The sequence below is a fragment of the Vulpes lagopus genome, chromosome 2 (genome assembly GCF_018345385.1).
Source record: "Vulpes lagopus strain Blue_001 chromosome 2, ASM1834538v1, whole genome shotgun sequence".
NCBI classification, from domain to species: domain Eukaryota; kingdom Metazoa; phylum Chordata; class Mammalia; order Carnivora; family Canidae; genus Vulpes; species Vulpes lagopus.
The window spans coordinates 70,003,432-70,025,429 of record NC_054825.1 but is presented as its reverse complement, the minus strand read 5'-3'; the positions used below and the strand labels follow the sequence as shown (position 1 = coordinate 70,025,429).

General features: G+C 40.1%; 1 protein-coding gene across 2 annotated transcripts in view; it reads right to left on the bottom strand.

Annotated features, from left to right (window-relative positions):
- SLC30A4 (solute carrier family 30 member 4) overlaps positions 1 to 19,148 on the bottom strand; it is a 29,603-nt gene extending 10,455 nt beyond the window's left edge. Inside the window, exons 1-3 of one of the 2 annotated variants that reach the window (XM_041744736.1) lie at positions 18,857 to 19,148; positions 18,201 to 18,727; positions 11,963 to 12,109 (exon numbers count right to left, since the gene is read on the bottom strand). In XM_041744736.1, the coding sequence (XP_041600670.1) occupies positions 11,963 to 12,109; positions 18,201 to 18,591 (538 nt within the window). In that variant the 5' untranslated portion in view covers positions 18,592 to 18,727; positions 18,857 to 19,148. The remainder of the gene's footprint in view (positions 1 to 11,962; positions 12,110 to 18,200; positions 18,728 to 18,856) is intronic. The other variant, XM_041744735.1, reaches the window with a different exon arrangement.
- Between the last annotated feature and the right edge of the window lie 2,850 nt (positions 19,149 to 21,998).

Here is a 21,998-nt window from a genome sequence, read left to right as displayed (position 1 = left end):
ACAGAAAAGTTATCTAGCAGTTATAAGCTGTTTCCTGAACATATCTCATCAATGTTGCGAAAACTCTGCTTTAAGGATACCTGAGTGGCTCAGTGGTTGAGCATCTTCCTTTGGTTCAGGTTGTGATCCCAGGGTCCTGGGATCAAGTCCCAAATCAGGCTCCCTGCAGGGAGCCTGCGTGTCCCTCTGTCTGTGTCTCTGCCTCTCTCTCTCTCTCTGTCTCTCATTAATGAATAAACAAAAATCTTAAAAAAAAAAACATCCTGTGCATTAGCAGAACAAATGATGGAGTAAGAAAACAAATAGTTCCTATTCAAAACCATGGTATGCCTATTTCTGACATACTCATAATCATACTTCAAAAAACACATGGGGCTGAAGAAGACTGAGAAAGACTCTGAAATATACAAAGCTGTGGAGACACTTCCACATTGAGGGCAGATTCTCAGCAGCCTGAGGATAGGACCAGTTCCACTCCATGTCACATTTACTATAGCACTCAACAGAGTGGTTGTCATGCAGCAAATATTTATGGATGCATTTGCTGAATGAAGTTAGTTAGGCTGAGCAAGGGGAGATGATAAAAGGCTATACAATTAAGTAAGAAGGAAAGGCTTTCCTAAATCCCCCAAAACAAGAAGTAAATTGGTTAGAAGAATTAAGCCAAATACCAGACAGAAGATGCACGGAATTTCTCATCTTAAGTTATACCTGCTAATGGTAAAGTACATACACATTAAAAAAAAAAAAAAAAAAAAAGGAACTAAAATATCTGTGCCTAGGTGGCTCAGTCAGTTAAGTGTCTGCCTTCAGTTCAGGTCATGATCCCAAGGTCCTAGGATCAAGCCCTAGGTCACTGGGCTCCCCACTCAACAGGGACTCTGCTTCCCCTGCTTGTGCTCTCTCTTTCTCTCTCTGTAAAATGAATGAATGAATGAATGAATTTTAAAAGGAAGGGGAGGAGGGCGGGGGGTGGGGGGTGGGGGTGACTGGGTGGCGGGCACTTAGGGGGACACTTGACGGGATGAGCACTGGGTGTTATTCTGTATGTTGGCAAATTGAACACCAATAAAAAATAAATTTATTATTAAAAAAGATTTTTTAACTGTAAATTTAATATACTAGTGGTAGCTTCACTTTACTCACAAAATAAGAAAACTTTCTCTAAAATTGGTATTTAATAAATACTGGGGGACCTGGCTGGCTCAGACAGTAGACAATGAGACTCTTGATCTGGGGGTTATGAATTCGAGCCCTACACTGGGACTACTCCCAGTAAATTTTTTTAGGTAAAAAACAAAACAAAACAAAAACCAATTCTTCTTAAAACTCTTTCCCCACCCCTCCAAAAAGAGAACTTTAATGTGTCAAGGTTGAAGCTATGAATTAGGCCACATAGTTTTTAAGATGACTTAATCAGATTGTTAATATAAAATTATAAGGCAATACTCTTTATTTACAAAAATTCATAGCTATTTAAGTTAATGACATACAGCTGTGATTACTTATGAAAATCTTAAACCAATAATTAAAAATTCTCTCAAAATTCCCTATAATTAGGTTGACAATACTTTACAGCTTTCCTGGGATAGCCCCAATTTATGTCTGTTGTCCTGGCATAATCATTAAAAGTACCCCACTGCACTCTTCACTCTCAAAAGTCTCCTGGTTTGGATGGCAAATGATAAGTTACCTTAGTAGGTATGCCAGATTAAATGGATGTCTAGTTAAATTTGTATTTCAGATAAACAATAAATAATTTTTTAGTATAAATATGTCCCATGCAATATTTCACACATATTGAGCATCCTGCAAGTATGTGCACATGGCCAAACACTAAATCTGGCAACTCCATATCCCAGTGATAATTTTCCTAAACACTTAACATCATCTTTTTGTGAACTTTCATATAAGGCAGAACCAATGAAATAAAAAAAAAATTTTTTTTTTTCAAAATAAAGTAAAATGAAAGTCAAACTAAAGCATGAACAGAGATCCTTGGCAGGGAGAATTTCCACACTTAGAAGGCCCATGAGGCTTCTGCAGCCTGTGCCTCAACACTTGGTTTTCCATTCCAGTTTTCACCCATGTGAGCAGCATAAAAGGGATCCCAATGCCTGCCCACAGCTAAGACTAATGGAATTCAGTTGATTCCTAGAAATTGCCAAAATGACATTTTAGGATGCTGGTATCAATGATATCTTTTTTCCATCAATTAATAAGGAATTTGACTTGTATCTCATTCCCTTGGTGAAAAGCAAAGACATTCATCTGTTTTTTTATTCTAATCACCTGTCAAAATGTCTTCTATTTTTTTTTTAAGATTTTATTTATTCATTCATGAGAGACAGAGAGAGAAAGAGAGAGAGGCAGAGACATAGGCAGAGGAGAAGCAGGCTCCATACAGGGAGCCCGATGCGGGACTTGATCCTGGGTCCCCCGGATCACACCCTGGGCTGAAGGCGGCGCTAAACCACTAAGCCATGCGGGCTGCTCCAAAATGTCTTCTAGACAGAATACTGATAAATGCAAAAGGAGAAAAAATTTTAAGTAGATTTTTAGGGCTGAGATTTATAACTGAGAAGTATAAGGCACAGATAATACTATATTGCTAAAAATCCTAATAGCAGTAATATAATCACTTATTTTGATGAAAGCTCTTTCACTATGAATAAATTAAACTGGTGAAATATCACAAAGAGGACAAATTAGCCTTTACAAATTCTTTTCATAGTTTTTTTGTTGTTTTTGTTTTTTTGTTTTGTTTTTGTTTTTGTTTTTGTTTTTTAGAGAGGGAGGAAGAGAGAATGGGGGTGTGGGGAGGGACAGAGCAAGAGACAGAATCTTAAACAGGCTCCACACTCAGTGCAGAGCCCAATGTAGGACTTGATCTCACAACCCTGAGATCATGACCTGAGCCAAAAATCAAGAGTCGAATGCTTAATCGACTGAGGCACCCATGTGCCCCTTTTACAGTATTTTTTAACATGATGCAATAACAGATAAACACAGGCAAGTTTATTTCCTCCCAACATTTAAGAGAGAGGAAAGCTCTCTATCAACAACCAAATTACTTGGTTGTTCTTGCTCTGGGTTAGTCTCCAGTCACAGAACATACAATAAAGTTTTTTTTTAACACAAAAGAAGTGACATATAGAAAACATTTGGAAAACATTTTTATGGAAATTCTAAAAACCTATTACAGTAGTTCAACATATTTTGCTACTTTATATACAAATAATTAAATCACTCCATCTGACTCAACTGTAGCACTAGAGGAGGGAGTAAGATGAGTGAATATGTGTTTTTTATTATAACATCACTTAGGTCTTTTCATTCAGCTGAAATATAAACACATGGTCAATGATTTTTTTAAGACCAAAATATACCTGAATTTCACATACAGAGAATAAGCAGTTTCGGTTTGAATGGCTAATAAATGGTAAGAAAAAAAAAATCAAATGGGAGAAAACACAGATGATTATCAAGTTTTGACAGTACTATAAAATGTGAAAAACATTCTTGCGTATTTTAACACATTTTTATTTTATTTTATTTTTAATTTTTATTTATTTACGATAGTCACACACAGAGAGAGAGAGAGAGAGAGAGGCAGAGACATAGGCAGAGGGAGAAGCAGGCTCCATGCACCAGGAGCCCGACGTGGGATTCGATCCTGGGTCTCCAGGATCGCGCCCTGGGCCAAAGGCAGGCACTAAACCTCTGCGCCACCCAGGGATCCCAACACATTTTTATTTTTATTTTTTTAAAGATTTTATTTATTTATTAATGAGAGACACAGAGAGAGAGAGAGAGAGAGAGAGAGAGAGGCAGAGACAAGGGCAGAGGGAGAAGCAGGCTCCATGCAGGGAGCCCGATGTGGGACTCGATCCCGGGTCTCCAGGATCATGCCCTGGGCTGAAGGCAGCACTAAACCGCTGAGCCACCTGGGCTGCCCTATTTTAACACATTTATAAACTTTCAAAACTAGAGGTTTTTAAGGTTCATGTGAAAAACACGGAGTCCTTCTCTGTATTCCTGTTACTCTCCAATACAGACTTTATTCTTTTGCTTTATAGCATTTAATGTAACTTGTAATTATGTTGTTTTTGTGTACATATTTACTGTCCGACTCCCCAACCTATACTATCATTCATTCCGTCAACAGGTAACTTATTCAGTGAATGAGTACTTATTGAGCGCTTAATTCAGTGAATGAGTAACAATTTGCTTCAATTATGTAAACCACACTCAACCCAAGCATATTTTATTTTTCATAAGTGCTGCCTAAATGTATTGGCCTATCAAAACTGTTAACTTTGCTAACGCTATGATGGCAGTAGTGAATATATTTCCTTAAAATTCTATAACAACACTTGTCTTTCTATTGCCTCAAAAAACTATAGCTAACATCTAAAGACAGGTTTCAGAGGTTTTAAAAAAAAATGAACAGGGAAGGAGAGTAGAGACATATTCTCTCTTGTACTTCCTTTTATGTTATTTCTCTTCTCTACCTTCTTCCAGTAAAAGATAGGAAGGAAACAGAAGGAAAATCAGATTTGCCTAGGATTTGTACTAGATTTGTCTAGGATTTCCAAACTCATATTTCAACTCAGCCACAGACAACCCTACTGCACTCAGGCTAAAGATATCACATAGCATTTTTCAGTGGCTTACTGCTGCCACCAGAATACCAAGCTAAACTATACAGCTCATCTTTGGATCCTTTCAGTTTCCATTCTAAATAATCTTCGATTTTCTGCTTTTTCACCACTCCCTCTACCCTGTACCCAAGATGCCCAGCACTCTCAAATTGACTTTTGGTTCTCCAACATGGACTACCGCACTCACATCTTCATTCTGCCTCAGCAAAAACTATTTCTAGGAGGTACCTATGCTTTTCTAAATGTTGAGGTGATAGGAATTAATTCTCACTAAGATGTGAATAATTAACCGGCATAACCCTTGTCAGAGGTGGGAGGATGTTATTAAGATAAATCACTAACCAGGGAGAAGAAATTTTGTTTTTTTGGCTGCATGTATGGGGGAAGAGATTTTTTTAGCTGAACATTTTCTGCTCCTTTAACATCAGGGAATGAAATAGCAAAACTACACAGAATTAGCATTATAACCACATATCTATCTACCTTAGTATAACCATAATCTAGCCAGATCTGCCAAGGTCTCTGCTGAGTGGAACTATATACATTGCTACAAAAGACTCCTGTACTGTCATTTTGCCATTAACCTAGGCTGATGATGTGTGTTACCAAAATGTAAATCCAGCTTTATTTCAAACAAAGGCAACTCTTATTACAGTACTTTTACATGATTTCTATCTTTATCTAATCCTTGCAGCTTCTTCAGCCCAAGAACTGGAAGAAAAGCTATATAAATGAGTCAATTATGCTCATAATCCACAGAGAAGGATAAAAGTAGACAGCAAGGGGATAGCACTGTCTCTTTGGAACAGCAATTCCCCTTTGTCTAGGAGATAGTGTTGTTCCTCCTAAGGATTCGTGGGGTTTCTGCTACAGTGTGTTTCATTAAGTTCTAAGTTTTATTAACTTCTAGGATAAGAAATATCCTAGTCAGGGATCCCTGGGTGGCGCAGCGGTTTGGCACCTGCCTTTGGCCCAGGGCGCGATCCTGGAGACCTGGGATCGAATCCCACATCGGGCTCCCGGTGCATGGAGCCTGCTTCTCCCTCTGCCTGTGTCTCTGCCTCTCTCTCTCTCTCTCTCTGTGACTATCATAAATAAATTAAAAAAAAAAATTAAAAAAAAAAAAAAGAAATATCCTAGTCAAATAAATTCAGGCATTTAAAAATAGCTCATATATGGTTCCTAGCCTACTCTCCCTTTTCCCATGACAGAACTGCCACTGTAGTTCACTGTAAAGTAATAAATAAAGAAAAGAAAAAAAGAAAAACCTGAATGATTTTATACTGTCCATGAGTTCACATGAAGGAAAGGAACATACCACCAGAATGGAATGGATTCCTGGGACAGCCACTTAGTCCTACCCTCAAATCTAAAACCATTTTTCTCTCACCTTCACTAAATGATTTTTGTTACAATAAATTTGGTTATATTGCCAAAAATGTTACCAACGGGGCACCTGGATGGCTCAGTCACTTAAGCAACCCGCTCCGGATTTTGGCTTCTGTTGTGAGATCGAGTCCCATATCGGGCTTTGCACTCACTGGGGAGTCCGCTTGAGATTCTCTCTCCCTCTGCCCCTCCTCCCCCTCTTTCTCTCACTGGAATAAATAAATAAATCTTAAAAAAAAAATGTTACCAAAGACCTGAGCTAAAAAGTATGGTTCTAAAAACTGCTGCTTAATCATCAGGGTGGTGAATCACATTACTTTTCTCCTACTACTTAGCTGAGACAGTTATGCTCAGAGAAGAATTCCAATTAGCAGGGAGGGAAGACAGGTAATTTGGGGGTGTGGACCATTTTGACAGATATGAAAAGTGTGGGCAGGATGATATACTGGCAGGAAGAAGAGGGAAGGAAAAGAACATTGGAACTTTTTTTTTTTTAAATTTTTGGAACTAACTTTTATTGGGAATTTACTCTGTGCCCCTGGCATGTACCGGGTTAGGTACTTGTCCCTTACCATCTTATGTATTTTTTACAATACTGCAGTGCAAGTACTATCATTCATATTTTACAAAAAAAAAAAAAATACTTAGATTAAATCACTCTCAAAAAGGTCTAATTTGCAGATCTCAGATCAAAACCAAAGACAGCTTATTCACAAAATTCTAAAAGTAGTAAGTACCAAAACAAAAAAGACTGCCCCTGACTGACATCAGGGAGAAACTCTCTTCTGACTAATTTCTTACTTAGTCAAAGGTACCTAGAAGTCAGGCTGTACCATCCAGTTATGTTATGAATCAAATAACTTTTTATAGTGTAGTAGTTTTTGAATATGATCGTAGTTCCAGAATTACAGATAAATGTTTTCAAGTCCCAAATATTTCAGTCCCCAAATTTCAAAAATATCCCTATTTTTAGTTTGGAAACTGGTTTAATTTACCCCAAACACAAGTGATTTGAGATTCATGAGCTATATTAAATGATCTGTTTCACAGTTTTCATGTTCTTATTTACTCGGCCTGAATATGCAATAATTCAGTCAATCTTATACTGCACTTCTTAGAGCCAGACACACAGAATTTAATATTATGTTCCCATCCCTACTTCATTCATGCTCTAGGGAAAGATATAATTTCATAAAAATAGCTATAAAATTTGATAAATGCTACTAGGCATGTATAAAGTGTTAGGAACAAACAAAAAGGAAACTGATTTAAGGAATGGTACTACTAATCTCTGACTATCATCTGCAGACACATACTTCCAGGTCTAGAACTGGGTATACAGTATGATGCCTTTTGCCTAAGACAGGGTGGTAGGGAACAGGATATGAACATGTATAGGAAACACGTAAGGTAAGGTGGTAAGGTATATACATGTATTCACTTATACTTTCTTCACCATCTTTACAATTTTAAAGTATACCAGTCGGTGACTTTTAGTGTACGCATAAGGTGGTCACAATCACCTCTAATTCTAGAACATGCTAATTACCCCAAAAAGAAGCCCCATTCCCATTACGCAATCACCCCTTTTTATTTTTTAACCTTTTTCTGAGGTTCTTAATAGCACAACTTTGGACCTCTGAAATTGTTTTTGTTTTGTTTTGTTTTTAAGATTTTATTCATTAATTTGACACAGAGAGAGTGAGCACAGGCAGGGAGAACAGCAGAGGGAGAGGGAGAAGCAGGCTCCCCGCTGAACAGGGAGCCCAAAACAGGGTTCTATCACAGGATTCTCCGGATCATGACCTGAGCCAAAGGCAGATGCTTTATGGACTGAGCCACCCAGGCATCCCTGAAATTGTTTTTTTATGAACGTTTTTAACTTTTTCCTCCTGTTTTTATCTTTTTATTCTATATCCTGAGACTTTAATTATATTTTCTAATCTGTATATTGAAAATTTTAAAAATTTCACCAATAACATTTCAAAGACCTTTTTCTTCTTTCTTTTTCAAAATATTTTTGTCTTTTTTTTTTTTTTAAGATTTTATTTATTTATTCATGAGAGACACACAGAAAGAGAGAGGCAGACATACAGGCAGAGGGAGAAGCAGGCTCCATGCAGGGAGCCCGATGTGGGACTCGATCCTGGATCCTGGGATCACGCCCTGGACCAAAGGCAGATGCTCAACCGCTAAGCCACCCAGGTTTCCCTATTTTTCTTATTAATCTGAGTACATTAATAAGATAATTTAAAACATTTTCTTCTGCTTCTAAAGTCACCTCTTTTTCCTCTAGGGACTTTTTCTGTTTTTCTCATTTGCTGAAAGGTCATCGGTTGTCCATTCACATTTAGAGCAGAAGGACAGGGAAATGGTCCTTTGCAAAAAGAAAGTGCTGGAAGGATAAGCCATAAACTATTAAAATGGTTACTAATAAGAGGTGCAAAGCAGGGTGAACTAGAACAAATGTATAATTTCAGGTGAGCAGAAGGGGAACCACATGTGTTAAGGCTATAGAACCCTGAATTCTATCATGAAAAATACTTATTTTGGAGCATCAGCTTCCACATTAAAAGCCTCAGCTGTCCCCAGACATTTTGTTCAATGTCTTTCTAGAACTATCTGGTGTTTTGCACGGAGGAAAATGCAAGCTACATGAGTGGGGGTATAAAGGAAGATAGGGACAGAGTGGATAAGTGTGAGCAGTTTCCTATTTATAGTCATTCAACTAATTGTCCTTGTTTTCAGCCCCAGTCTTACTACTGCTCATCTCTGTTCCTGAATCTTTGGAGAAGTGTTGGGCTGATGCAGCTCCTGGTTCAGTGCACTTTGGGCTGCAGCTTCCTGGCTTGTTTCTTCCTTCGACCCACTCCCATTTATCTTCCAACTTCCAGAAAGGTGTTTATTGGTGACCTAATCACTTGCTTCTTTTTGCTGTTTCTAATTCTTTTTTTAAAAGATTTTATTTATTCATAAGAGACACACAGAGAGAGTCAGAGACACAGGAAGAGGGATAAGCAGGTTCCCTGCAGGGAACCCGACATGGGACTTGATCCTAGGACCCCAGGATCATGCGTTGAGCCAAAGGTAGACGCTCAACCACTGAGCCACACCCAGGCATCCCTTTGCTGTTTCTTTCCTTTTTTTTTTTTTTTTTTAAAGATTTATTTATTTATTCAGAAGGAGCGAAGAGAGAGGCTTTTAAAAAAAAAAATTTTTTTTTTAACCTTTGCTGTTTCTAACTGAATGAATTCTCAAGAGAGACAGAAGTCAAATGCTGGTATCTAGTTCCATAATGCTGAACTTTGTACTTTTAAGGAAAAAGGAAGATTTGACTCTCTACAGAAACTTGCAGAGAAAAAAAAAAAAGAAACTTGCAGAGATCAATACAAACAATTGGTTCTATTTCTTCATCTTTTCACAGTGCTTGTCTATAAAGAAATGAAATAAAAAAAAGAAATGAAGTAACTAGCTAAACACTAAGTATTCTTTTGATATCTAACAGAATTTTCACGATTATGAGTTCTTATTCTATATTCTGTTATTGCATGTTCCTGGGGGAAAATTCCATTATTTCATTAGCATTCTAAGGGGTCTACAACCCAAAAAGTTAAGAGCTATAGGATAAAATGAAATGCACTCTTTCAAACAGTGGTGGAAGGTAAAAACCCCCATTCCACATTGCTGTGTTGGAGTGTTAGATCTTAGATTGAAGGTGTTTAAATCACAAGAAATTAAAGTTTGAAAATAATCTTGAAGGGGCGCCTGGGTGGCTCAGTGGTTGAGCATCTGCCTTTGGCTCAGGTCGTGATCCCGGGGTCCTGGTATCGAGTTCCACATCGGGCTCCTGCAGGAAGCCTGGTTCTCCCTCTGTCTGTGTCTCTGCCTGTCTCTCATGAATCAATCAATCAATCTTTAAAAAAGACAAAGGAAAAAATCTTTAATTTGTTTCAAAAGCCTAAGGCAATCAAGTAACAAATGACTGTACAATATGTTGGTAAGCAGCATGCACAGGGTGCCCTGTCCAGTGGGTAACAAATCACAGACATTAGCTCTCTGGTACAGCAAGCAGCAGAGTGCTGCAAGGGCAGGGGTGCCGGATAATTTCCCAATCTGATGATCTGGCTAGCTACTTGGGATATAGCCTTTCAGGTACAATGGAGTTTTACACAGAAGGCTCAGAAACTAAATTTTAGAAGACCCAGATGCTGAGTGAAGATGAGGCTAAAAAGTAACCAAGAAGGGGAGGAAGTGACTGATATATTAGCCAAGAAAGTCAGTACTGCTACAAAATTAAACTGTAAGTTGTTAATTCTGGTTCTTTAAAACAGGTTTTGCTGAAGCTACCTAAATGTCAACTTCTAGATTCTAAGCAAATGACATCTGGACATCTGCCATTTCACATACTAGTTCAAGTAATTGTTTTGTTTTGTTTTTTAAAGATTTATTTATTCATCAGAGACACACACACACAGAGAGAGAGAGAGAGAGAGAGAGAGGCAGAGACACAGGCAAAGGGAGAAGCAGGCTCCCTGAAGGGAGCCCGATGCAGGACTCGATCCCGACTCGATCCCAGATCCCGGGATCATGACCTGAGCCGAAGGTAGGCACCCAAACACCGAGCCACCCAGGTGTCCCCAAGTAATTATTTTATACATATTTTTAAACAAGTAAAAAAAAAATCTAAAAACACAACAGAGAATTGTATGAATAACAATGTTATTGTTATTAGGGCTAAAATCCCCTAATTAAATATTAATATTTGTTCAAAACAGGAAAATAGAAATATGTGTACATTGTTAAAGAAAAAAATTTGATGATACTTGTCAATGCATGGTAAAGATGATTTTACTCAAAGGAGGGGAAGCTATCACAGAAGGTACAAGACCAGTGTAGTAGAACTCTGAAGTGGGCAGGGAGAGATTGGGTTCAGCTCTGAATACTGTTATGGGCAAGTGGGAATTTGCAGCCAAGGAGCAGGGTGGGGGTCAGGTGGATGGAAAATTACTAAGAGGAAACATGAAGGGAGAGGGGGATTCTGGCTAAACTGACCCAAGAGAATTTTCACTAGACAGGCCAGTGCGATGAGACATCACCTGGGGGAAAACTCATCAGTTACTGAGAGTGGGGATTCTGTTAAATTGGCTTAGCAGGGTTCTTGCTAAAACAGGATTTAAAAAAAAAAAATTCATTTATTTATTTGAGACAGTGAGCACACATGCAGGGGGGCAGGGGGAAATGGAGAGGGAGAAGCAGGCTTCCCACTGAGCAGGGAGCCTGATGTGGGGCTCCATCCCAGAACCCTGGGATCATGACGTGGGCCAGAGGCAGACACTTAACCGACTGAGTGCCTCAGGTACCCACTAAAACAGGGTTTTATAAGGAAGTGCATAGATGGGCTTGGAGAAAGGTTCAGGTGACTGACTAAACTTTGGTCAGAGAATCTTTATCAGCATTTACAGGATTATGATAATACAGTGGCAACAATGAAGTCACATAGTATATGTGAAAAATATAGTACTGCTGAAGATCTGGGCTATGGTAGCTTTGGTTGGAATACCTGAAGTGAAAGGAAGAAGCTAATACACATTAAGCAAATAAACTCATGTGGTTTTGCCTGGTTGAATAAACTGAAGGTAAACTTTTTCTGAAAACATCTTTAGGAAATAGGAAACAACATTTAAAGATTAATGATTACCATATAATTTTATATGAGTCAACTGTTTAACTGTCTAGGCTGAATGTACCCCGGAATATATGTATCTAAGTAAATCTTGTTCATCTATTTTCATTTGCTTCATTCAAATGGGTTATCACCACAAAGATTTCAGTTAATCAGAGGGTAGTTACAATTCACTGTGGTTTTACTATAAAATTTTGTAAACCAAAAGAAACTCCCAATTACCCACCTAAGCGATGGAATCCAAAGGTGAATCTTTTGGTTGGTGATTTTGAAGATAGCCACAAAGCAAGCAGGGTCAGTATGATGGCACTTAGATCAGTTAACATATGAAGCGCATCTGTCATGATTGCCAAGCTATTTGCAATGTATCCACCTTGGAGTAAGGATGAGAGGGAAGAAGAAATTAATTAATTAAAATAATAAACATTAGAAAACCAAAAATATGTAACATCCTACCAAACATCAACGTATAACTAAATCTTTATCCTATTACAATTAAATCAAAATACCCTGAAATTTTATGCAAAACATTAATTATGTGTGTATTTTTGTGGTGAAAATGTCCACATCTATGAACAGATTATTGGAGGAGTCAATGATCCTAAAAAAAACCTAACCACTAAAGTAGGGGCTAACGCATTGAAATTTTGTGTTTTAGTACCTCAGCTTTTACTCAACCTACTAATAGATTCTATTAGTGAAATTAATAACCACAACATCTAAATATTACAAAAAAGCTGAAGGTAGATACTTGTTTGTGAGGATTTGATCACAAAACTAAACCAAAGAAACTTTTTGAATGTACATTAGTTCAAAATGAAGATTAAATGGATGTGATCACAAGATCACCAGCAATGTCTCCTGCTGCTCTTGGCTCTGCACACTCATCCCAGAAAGAGGGGAATCATATCCATTTACTCCAGCTCTACACAAATACCACTTTTAAAAATGTATTTCCTTGACATTAAAGAGCTGGAAGTCACTGAGAGAAAAATTCAAGTTGGTGGCTAATAACATGGGGTTTTGGACTCTCTGAGACTCTCTCCACAAGTTACTTAATACTTTTGAGCTCAGTTTTCTTATCTAAAAAATAAAGATAATACCTTAAAGCTGTACTGTCCAGTAACTTTCTGAGATGATGGAAATGTTCTATTTGTGCTATTCAGTAGAGTAGCCACTAGTCACATGTAGCTTTTGAGCATTTGAAATATGGATAATTCAAGTGAGGAATTTATTTAATTTTAGTTAACCTAAATTTAAAGAGCCATGTGTTGATAATCATCAGCAAAAATAGCGGAATAAGGACTTCTGAAAATCATCTCCTCCATAAAAGCAATGAGAACATGGGCAAAAAGGGTCCAAATCAGCTTTTTCAGAACTCTGTAAATTAACCAAAGACTGATACAGTAGTATTCATTCAAGGAAAACGACTAAATCTTTATAGGAATAGGAAACATTCTGTGGCTTTGGACCCATCTCCCACTCTCCAGCTCTATGGTAGCCCTGAAAACCAACAGGCAACAACCAGTGAAAACTTCAGTCTGGGAGTCACTGCAAGGGATAAAGGGGGTTAGAGCTCTTTAGTAGCCCCATTCCCAAGGAACTATCATTATCTGATCTGTCTGGTAGTTTCTGGAAGACCATAGTAGCAAGGCTGTTTTGACCTGACTTGATTTGGGGGTCTGCCCTAGGCAAATCCTAAGGAATGTTTGTCAAAAACAGTCAAAGGGATTTTAAGACTGCAGCTGCTTGAGGCAATAGATAACAGCATGTTCCCTATATTCTGATATTTCAGGATGATATACCTTGGTGCGGTTTTATTTTTACACAATTTTCTGTTTTTTTGTTGACTCTTATCTGGAAATGTATACCCTTCAGTTCTGGAGAAATTTCTTAAACAAAATTTCTTAAATATTGTCAATTATTTCTTTTCTTCTATTTTCTCTATTCCTCAAACTCCTACTATTTGGAGTTTGGATTGATACACTAATTTTCTTTTCTTTTTTTAAGATTTTATTTATTTATTCATGAGAGAGACGTAGGCAGAGGGAGAAGCAGGCTCCCCGATGTAGGACCTATCCTGGATCCCAGGATCATGTCCTGAGTCAAAGTCAACCGCTCAACTGCTGAGCCACCCAGGTGTCCCGATACACTAATTTTCTTATGTTTTTTTCTCTTATTATCTATTTCTATCTTTTTTGCACTCTCTGAGAGATTACCTTAGTTCATCTTATAACTTTTCTATGGAGTTTTAAATTTTTTTGTTTTTATTAATAAAAACAAATAAATGAATATCTTTATTCATTATAAAGAAAGCTCTTTTCTTTACCTTGAATTTCTTTTTTTTTTTTTTTTTTTTAATTTATTTTATTTTATTTATTCATGATAGGCACACAGTGAGAGAGAGAGAGGCAGAGACACAGGCAGAGGGAGAAGCAGGCTCCATGCACCGGGAGCCCGACGTGGGATTCGATCCCGGGTCTCCAGGATCGCGCCCCGGGCCAAAGGCAGGCGCCAAACCGCTGCGCCACCCAGGGATCCCTTGAATTTCTTTTTTAAAGCAGCCTAGGGCCGCCTGGGTGGCTCAGCAATTTAGCGCCGCCTTCAGCCCAGGGCCTAATCCTGGAGACCTCAGATCAGAGTCCCTGGGCTCCCTGCATGGAGCCTGCTTCTCCCTCTGCCTGTGTCTCTGCCTCTCTCTCTGTGTGTGACTATCATAAATAAATAAAAATTAAAAAAAAAAAAAAGCAGCCTAAATAAATAAATAAAGCAAGCAAGCAGCCTTTTTGAGTTGCCTGGGTGTCTCAGCAGGTTGAGTGCCTGCCTTCGGCTCAGGTCATGATCCCAGGGGCCTGGGATGGAGCCCCACATCAGGCTCCTTGCTCAGCTGGGAGTCTGCTTCTCCCTCTGTGCCCCTGTACTCCTTCTCTCTCCCTCTCAAATAAATGAATAAAAATCTTAAAAAAAAAAAAAAACCAAAGCAGTCTATTTTTGTAGATATATAATCTCTTATTTCTGTGGATACTAACTATATATTTATTATAATCTGTTTAACTAGTTTCCTTATTTCAGTTTTTCTCTTTACTCACACTTCTGGGAGTACCTGGTGCAACCAATTCTAGGCCTACTTAGGATTCTATCTTTTTGTTTTACTCTTTGAGAGATTACCTTAGTTCATCTCATAACTTTTCTTTGGAGTTTAAAATTTTTTTGTTTTCATTGTTCTTTACCCTTGAATTTCTTTTTTAAAGCAGCCTATTTTGCCTGACTAAAATTGGAGTTCTTCAAAACGGTCTTTTTTTTTCCCCCCAAAATGGGTGGTTTTTTCCATTCTGATAGCATTACACACTATCTCTTAACTTCACCATTCTTCTGAACTATAGACTCAGATATATATCTAACAGCTCACTAGACATCTTTACTGGCTATTTTACATACATCTGATAATTAACAGGTCGAAAACAACCCTTGAGCCCATGCCTAAATCCTGCTCTGTATTTTCTCCCTGCCTCATAAATGACATACATTTCCATACACTCAGTTACTCAGGTGAGAAACTACAGAATAAACCCCCATATCTAAACCATTAGCTAATTTTGGTAATGTTACCTTGAGAATGTTTTTCAATCAGTACATTTTTCCCCATCCACACCAGTCCAAGCTGTAATCATTTCTTGTCTGGATTTCAGTAATAGTTTACTTGCTTCCATTTTTGCACCCTCCAATCCATCTCCATATAAGGTCCAGAGTAATCTTTTAAAAAGGTAAATCCCATCATATCACTCTCCATTTAAAAGCCTTCACTGGCTTTTTCATTGTACTTAGAATTAAAAACTACACTCATAATGTGGTCTATTAGAACTGGCCTGGTCTGGCCCTCCAGACTCTTTCGTCCTGCTTATTATATTCCAGTCAAACTTGCCTTCTTTTTAAATCCTTTTAAAGAATGGAAGGTTTTTAGGACATTCGGACATGCAGTTCTTTTCACCTGGAAAACTCCACTCCCTTTCCTTGAGTAACTCCGACCCCCCCCCCTTTTTTTTTTTGGCTTAACTGTACCTGGCTCATACATACATAAAATATGTCCCACTGTTACTATATCTTATAGTACTTTGTTCTTTTTCTGCAAAACACTAAAGACCGTATGAACTTTAAATTCATTTGTGTATTTATTTAACATCTGTGCCCTCCATCAGACTGCTTCAGATAGTAGGTTTTACAATAGTTTTGTCTTCATTGTATATCCAGAATATTTAATATAGTGCCTGTCATAAAGCAAGTACTCAAAAAATACTTGCTGAATGAAAGGAAGAAAAGAATGGACCTGTCTAAAGTCTCAGCGCAAGTTAGTGGCAAAGCCAAGATTCAAAATCAAGTCTTCTCTTTCAGATCTTTAAATTACTTCATTTTTAAAATTACTCCATACTTTCTACATAGGATGCTTTATTTCTAAGTGTTTTTGATACACTTTAATAAATGCTCTACTATACACAATTTAATTCTAATATTCCGAATATGTTAATTGCCTATCCCAAGGAATTAGCATTTCTGTATTTTTTAACAAAATATTTTTATCTTTGAAGACAAAGTCAGTATTTTAAAGAAAATACTTATTGTGGCTTTCACAAAACAACTTTACCAAAGGAGAGATTTCAAAAATGGTATGTCAGGACAATTTTATCTTAATAATTTTTACTTAGACAAAATAAACTCTAAATCAATTTTAAGGGGGAAAGTTGTAATTAATATGATTTTAACTTCAAATATTAAATATTAACTTCAAGAATTACTACATCTGATTGACTCAATATTCTAGCTCTGTGAATTTGGGCAAGTCATTGGATGTTAGTCTGTAGAGGTCATACCTTATCTGGCCACAGCTTCACTCTTTCCTTTTAATTTCTTTACAGCTTAAGCATTTATAACTCTCTATCACAATAAACATTAATTCAACAAAAAAACTTATTGACTGTCTATTCTGTGCCAGTCATTGTTGAAGGTGCTGGGAATGAAGCTTATATTTCAGTGGAAGAAGACATGTTAAACAAGTAAATACACATAATAAGCAAGATCAGTCTCAAGATGCTGAGGGCTTTTAAAGTTGGGGAAGAGAACAGAGGAGATGAGATATTTACTTTAGTCAGAAAATGTCTCTCAGAGGTATCTTTGGGGATACTATTATGAGTATCAAGAAACCAGCCAAGAGAAGCTTTGGGAAAAGGCACTCCAAAGGCACTGCTTTGGGAAAAGGTTAAGCAGTGTTTTGCAAACCTCAAGTTTTGATCTATTCGTGGAACACGAAATCAATTTAAGTGGGCTGAGGCCACAACTGAAAAAATATTAGAAGGCAACACAAGAAATGAGACTTTTTGTTTCAGTTATATATATATTTATACATAGATGACTGTGCATGTGTGTGAAAGCCTACCCAGGTCACAATATTAAGTGTAGTTTTTACTATAGTGAGGTCAAAAAAGTTTGAAAGCCACTGAGGTAGAGGGACCAGCCAGTTTGAAGGCCTTATGGACAGTAAAGAGCTTTGTGAGTCACGGGGAGAAAAGAGGCCGGCACGGCTGAAATATGCACTGGGGAGGAGAGGTATAGAATGTGGTAGGAAAGGTATATAATTTTCCTACATGTAACCTCTGGCCATCATCTTAATCTGGACTGCCACCTCTGTTCTTGTGATGGTTCTTCATTAAGAAACAACATGGCAGGATAACCTCCCTGCTTTAATGTCACTTTGTAAACTGTCACTATGAGAAGTTAGCAGTTACACTAACATGCCTACGTAATTAATCTCTAAGAATGTATTTTACAGTGAGAATGTATTACTTGAATAATTAAGATGTGAAAAAAAAAACAAGTTCATAAACCCTGGGGGAGCCCTCTGGTTCCTTTCAGATCCTCACTCTAACGAAAAAAATAAAGAGACCGGGATGGTACAAGCGGCTCTCCCACTAACCAGCTAAGCGTTCTCACCACTTATCGAAGTCTCTGGGCCCTCAGATTCCTATGTGTGAAAAAGATGGCAGAGGAGGCGTTCAGTAAGGTCATTTCGTGCTGTAAAATTTTATGATTCTATGTTATCCTAGATCATTTGCTATTTTAGATGATGCAAAAATTAACCTGGTGTTTTATAAAAAAAAAAAAACAACTTTTTTTTTTAAAGAGGAAGTTACATGATATACGATGCAGCTAAATGCCCTTAACTTTACAGTAGTAGGTGTCACAGTGTTTGGAGAACCAGAAGAAAAGTCAAGAGTTATCTCTGAAAGTTTATGTTGTACTTGGGTTGATCTGTACTTTGGAACCGTGTGGACTTTTCATATCATGAGACCAGTATCTTGATAAATAACAAATTTCCTGAAAAGAAAGTTTAAACCTCAAATCATGTGTAACCAAAGCTTGACGACAACCTTCGGGACAAGGTAAAGGGAGAGTGAGTTGGCACCACAACTCACCTACAAGTTCTCCAACCATGAAAAGCAAGTAAAGAACGGCAGCAATGGTCAATCTGGTTTTCACCTTTCTCTGCTTCAGTAACTCTCGCTGTCTGCTGCAGTTGTCACAGGGGTCCACCTTCAAACTCAGCTGGCTGTTGGTCAAAGGTAAGTCCTGGTCCAGCAAGGAATCATCGTCGGCCTGCAGGGCCGGGTGCGCCCCGTTGATAGGCCTTTCTGGGATTTCAGAACCATCATCGGCCACCACAACTCGAAGTTTGTTAAAGCGAGGAAGCCCCTCGTCCCCCACCTCGTCCGAGAAGTCAAAGGCGCTGGTGTCATTTAAAAACAGCGGCGCATCATCCTTCCTTAGCAGAGATTTGAGGCGCTTCCACGCGCTGGATCCGGCCATGGCAGAGGCTGCGCGGCCGCGGCACGGAACGGCTCGGGGCGGGCGGGCGGGCGGCCGGCGGCTCCGGCGGCTCCGGCGGCTCCTACTTCACCGGAGCGCCAGTTCCCGAGGGCACTGCCGCGCGGCCCTCCCCATCCTGTGGAAAACGAAACACGTTAGAAATCAAAGGCGCCCCGACACTGCCCACAAGTTCCGAAGCCCCGGGCGGCGGGAGCGCAGGCCGGCCCCGAGGCGCCGGGGTTCCGCGAGGGGGCGGCGCGTCTACCTGGGGCTCCGCCGCGGGGCCGCCGCTCATCTGCCCGCCCCCCGCCGGGCACAGCTCGGGCCGGGGCCGCGCGGAGGGCCGGGCCGTCCTGGCGCCTGCCGCGCCCGCAGCTCCAGGCCGGCTCCCCGGGTCTGACAGGTTCGGGGCCGGCCGCCGGGGGCCGCCGCCTCTCCCCGCCCTGCGCGAGGCCGCGCGCGTGCGCCGGAGCGGCCGCAGGCGAGGAGCGCGAAGGAGGGGTCGGCACGAGCACGCGCAGGCCCGCCGCGCAGGGTTGCGGCGCCCGCGAGGGGTGGGGCGGGGGCGCGCGCGCCGCGTCCCCCCGCCCGCGCGCCCGCCCGCGCGTCCCCCCGCCCACGCGCGCCCGCCCGCGCGCCCCGGTCCCGGCTGCGGACGACCGCGCGCCGGCTCTGCCCGAGGGGCCCCCGCACGCAAGCCCCGCGCCCCGGCGCAGCCCTGCCGCCTCCCCAGCCCGAGAGGCGGGAGCGGAGGGAGGCCTGCGGACCCAGTGGGTAGATTCGAACGGTCCCGCCCGCCCGCGGCTGGGCGTTGCTGCCGGAGCTCGCTCCACCCAGGGAGGGCCTCGGGAATCTCGGGTCGAGACCTTGGGCCTCGGGAATCTCGGGTCGAGCCCGCGGCCCAAAATGGTCTTAGCGCTTTCTTGCTGGGTGAGACACCACGCAGCTTGCTTTTCCTCGAGTTGCTGCTTCCCTGGCAGGTTGGCAAAATTTGCTGCACCATCAGGTCAACTTCGAGAGGGCGAGGCTTCTGGTCGTCGGCGGTTCTAAGTCCTGCTTCGTATTTACTGTTGCTTTTCATCAAATAGGTGTTGTGTGTGTTCGCTCCCCTGTTCCTTTTGCCTGCACTTAGGACATGGACTAAATCCAAGCACAAAATCTAGTAGGGAGTTCCGTTTTGGCCCTCGGTTCTGTTAACAAATTTAAAAGAATTAAGTTGAGTAGTAGTTAGTTTCTGTTTTAATGGTAAAATGGAATGGCAATAACCCTCCCCACTCCCCACTCCCCTTCTCCCTTGAAGTCTTAAGAGATTTCTTAATCCAAATTCCCTGGATGGGTTTTAGGGGTTTCTGGAGGCCTTAAACTCATGTGCAAAGTATTGTGGCTTATATGTATTTTCTTGAAAGAAGTTCCTTAGCTTTTGTCATATTCTCGAAAGAGCTTAAGACTCAAATTTTAAGATGTAAAACAGCCACACTGTCAGGGGGAACTCCTAGATCAAGCCCCTAGCTAACAGTTGGAGTTGAGTTGGAGTGAAATTCCCAGTTGTCCTGTGTTAATAACGCATGGTGTATGTTGATAGTAGTCTATGTGGATTACCAAAATTCAAGTTACAAAATAATACAATAATTCACGTGGAACATCATTTTCCTCTGAAGATTCAGATGGCACTTTAGAATCTCGCATGCCTCAGGTGCAAGAGCACCAACTGCTTTTGGATGCCCACCAGATTCCTACAGAGCTGCAGCCATGAGAGTCAGGTTAGGAACCCTGGTTCCCAAGACCAAGGAGGGCAGATTTGCCTAGAATCTTTCCTAACCCCATCCAACTGGGGGGATGGATTCCTTTTTTTTTTTTTTTCATTTTTAAAATATTTTATTTGTTTATTCATGAGAGACACACAGAGGCAGATTCCGCACAGGGAACCTGATGTGGGACTTGATCCCAGGATTCCGGGATCATGACCTGAACCAAAGGCAGATGCTCAACCACTGAGCCACCCAGATGCCCCTATTCATTGTTTTTCATTTCAGTTTGTTAAATTGCCTGAAATTCTAATAAGAAATACAAGTGAATAAAGCAAATATGTTAGGAATGTGATTGCTCTTTCTTTAGTATAAATTCTTCAATAAAATTCCATTCAAGGGAAAAGGGATAGATGTTTTCGAGAAAAGTTGCAGCACATGGATTGTTTTGGGTACTTACAGCAAGCTTTGTTGGGAAGGGCTGCAGTTCTGAATCCCAATTTATTTTTACTATTTTGTGTCACTGGGTATCTGTATAGGGTGGTGGGAGGATAACAAAAACTATATAGTGATTTTAGTGTATGTCCACAAGTTCTGATACTCATCCCATCCAGAGGTAGAGCTTAATCTCTCTCCCTTCGAATGTGAATAGCATATGGCCTCGAATGAGTAGAATATGACATAAGTGACAGTGTATGACTTAAAAGACTAGGTCATAAAAGGTACTGCAGCTGCCTGCTTGTTTGTTCCTGGGTCACTTGTTCTGGGGGAAGCCAGAGTTACCATGTCATGAGGAACTCAACCAGCCCAGTGAAAAGCCCATGTGACAAGAAATGGAGGCCTCCTGCCCACAGCCATTTGAATGAGCCATTTTGGAAGTAGATCCTCCAGCTGTACTTAAACCTAGAAGTGATGTAGCCCAGGATACGTTGGCTGAAACCCATGAGAGATCCTGAGCCGAACCACCCAACAAAGCTGCTCCGGGATGGCCCACAGAGAGTATGAGGTAATAATGTTTATTGTTTTAATATGGTAAGTTTGGGGATAATTTGTTTACAGAGCAATAGATAACTAATACACTCAATTTCAACTTTCCTTTGTACCAGGAAAGACACTTTTTGGATTATTTTATCGCACAGTGCTCACTTCAGCAGTACATATATTTTATCATACAGGCCCTTGTTCTAGGCTTGTCCTTGGGTAGTGGCATGATTTCTATCATTGAACTTTAAAATGGGCTAAATAGGCTTCTGTTAATAGTCTTAGCATGTAACCACCATTTGCAACCTTATTTCTGTGTACTCAGAATTTATAACAATAGGCAAATGAACTTTTGAATGCATTTATAATCTGGATACTGCCTGCAATTCAGCTAGCTATTGCTCAGCATGCCATTCTTTTATAAGAGACTTCATACTTCTTTTCAGTATGAAGAGCTTTTTTGCATGGGCAAATAGAAACAGTTGCTAACTATCCCATCTCTTAACCAGGTAACTCATAATACACAAATAGTTTAAGTAATAGTAAATGTCTGACATTTGCAAGACACATACCTCTGGCAGTCAACTAGAATAGCCCCACAATATCCTATGTCAAAACCTGTTTTCTGGCCCAGATATTTTTTGGAAGAAATGACAATCCCAAAAATAATACCAGAGCTAA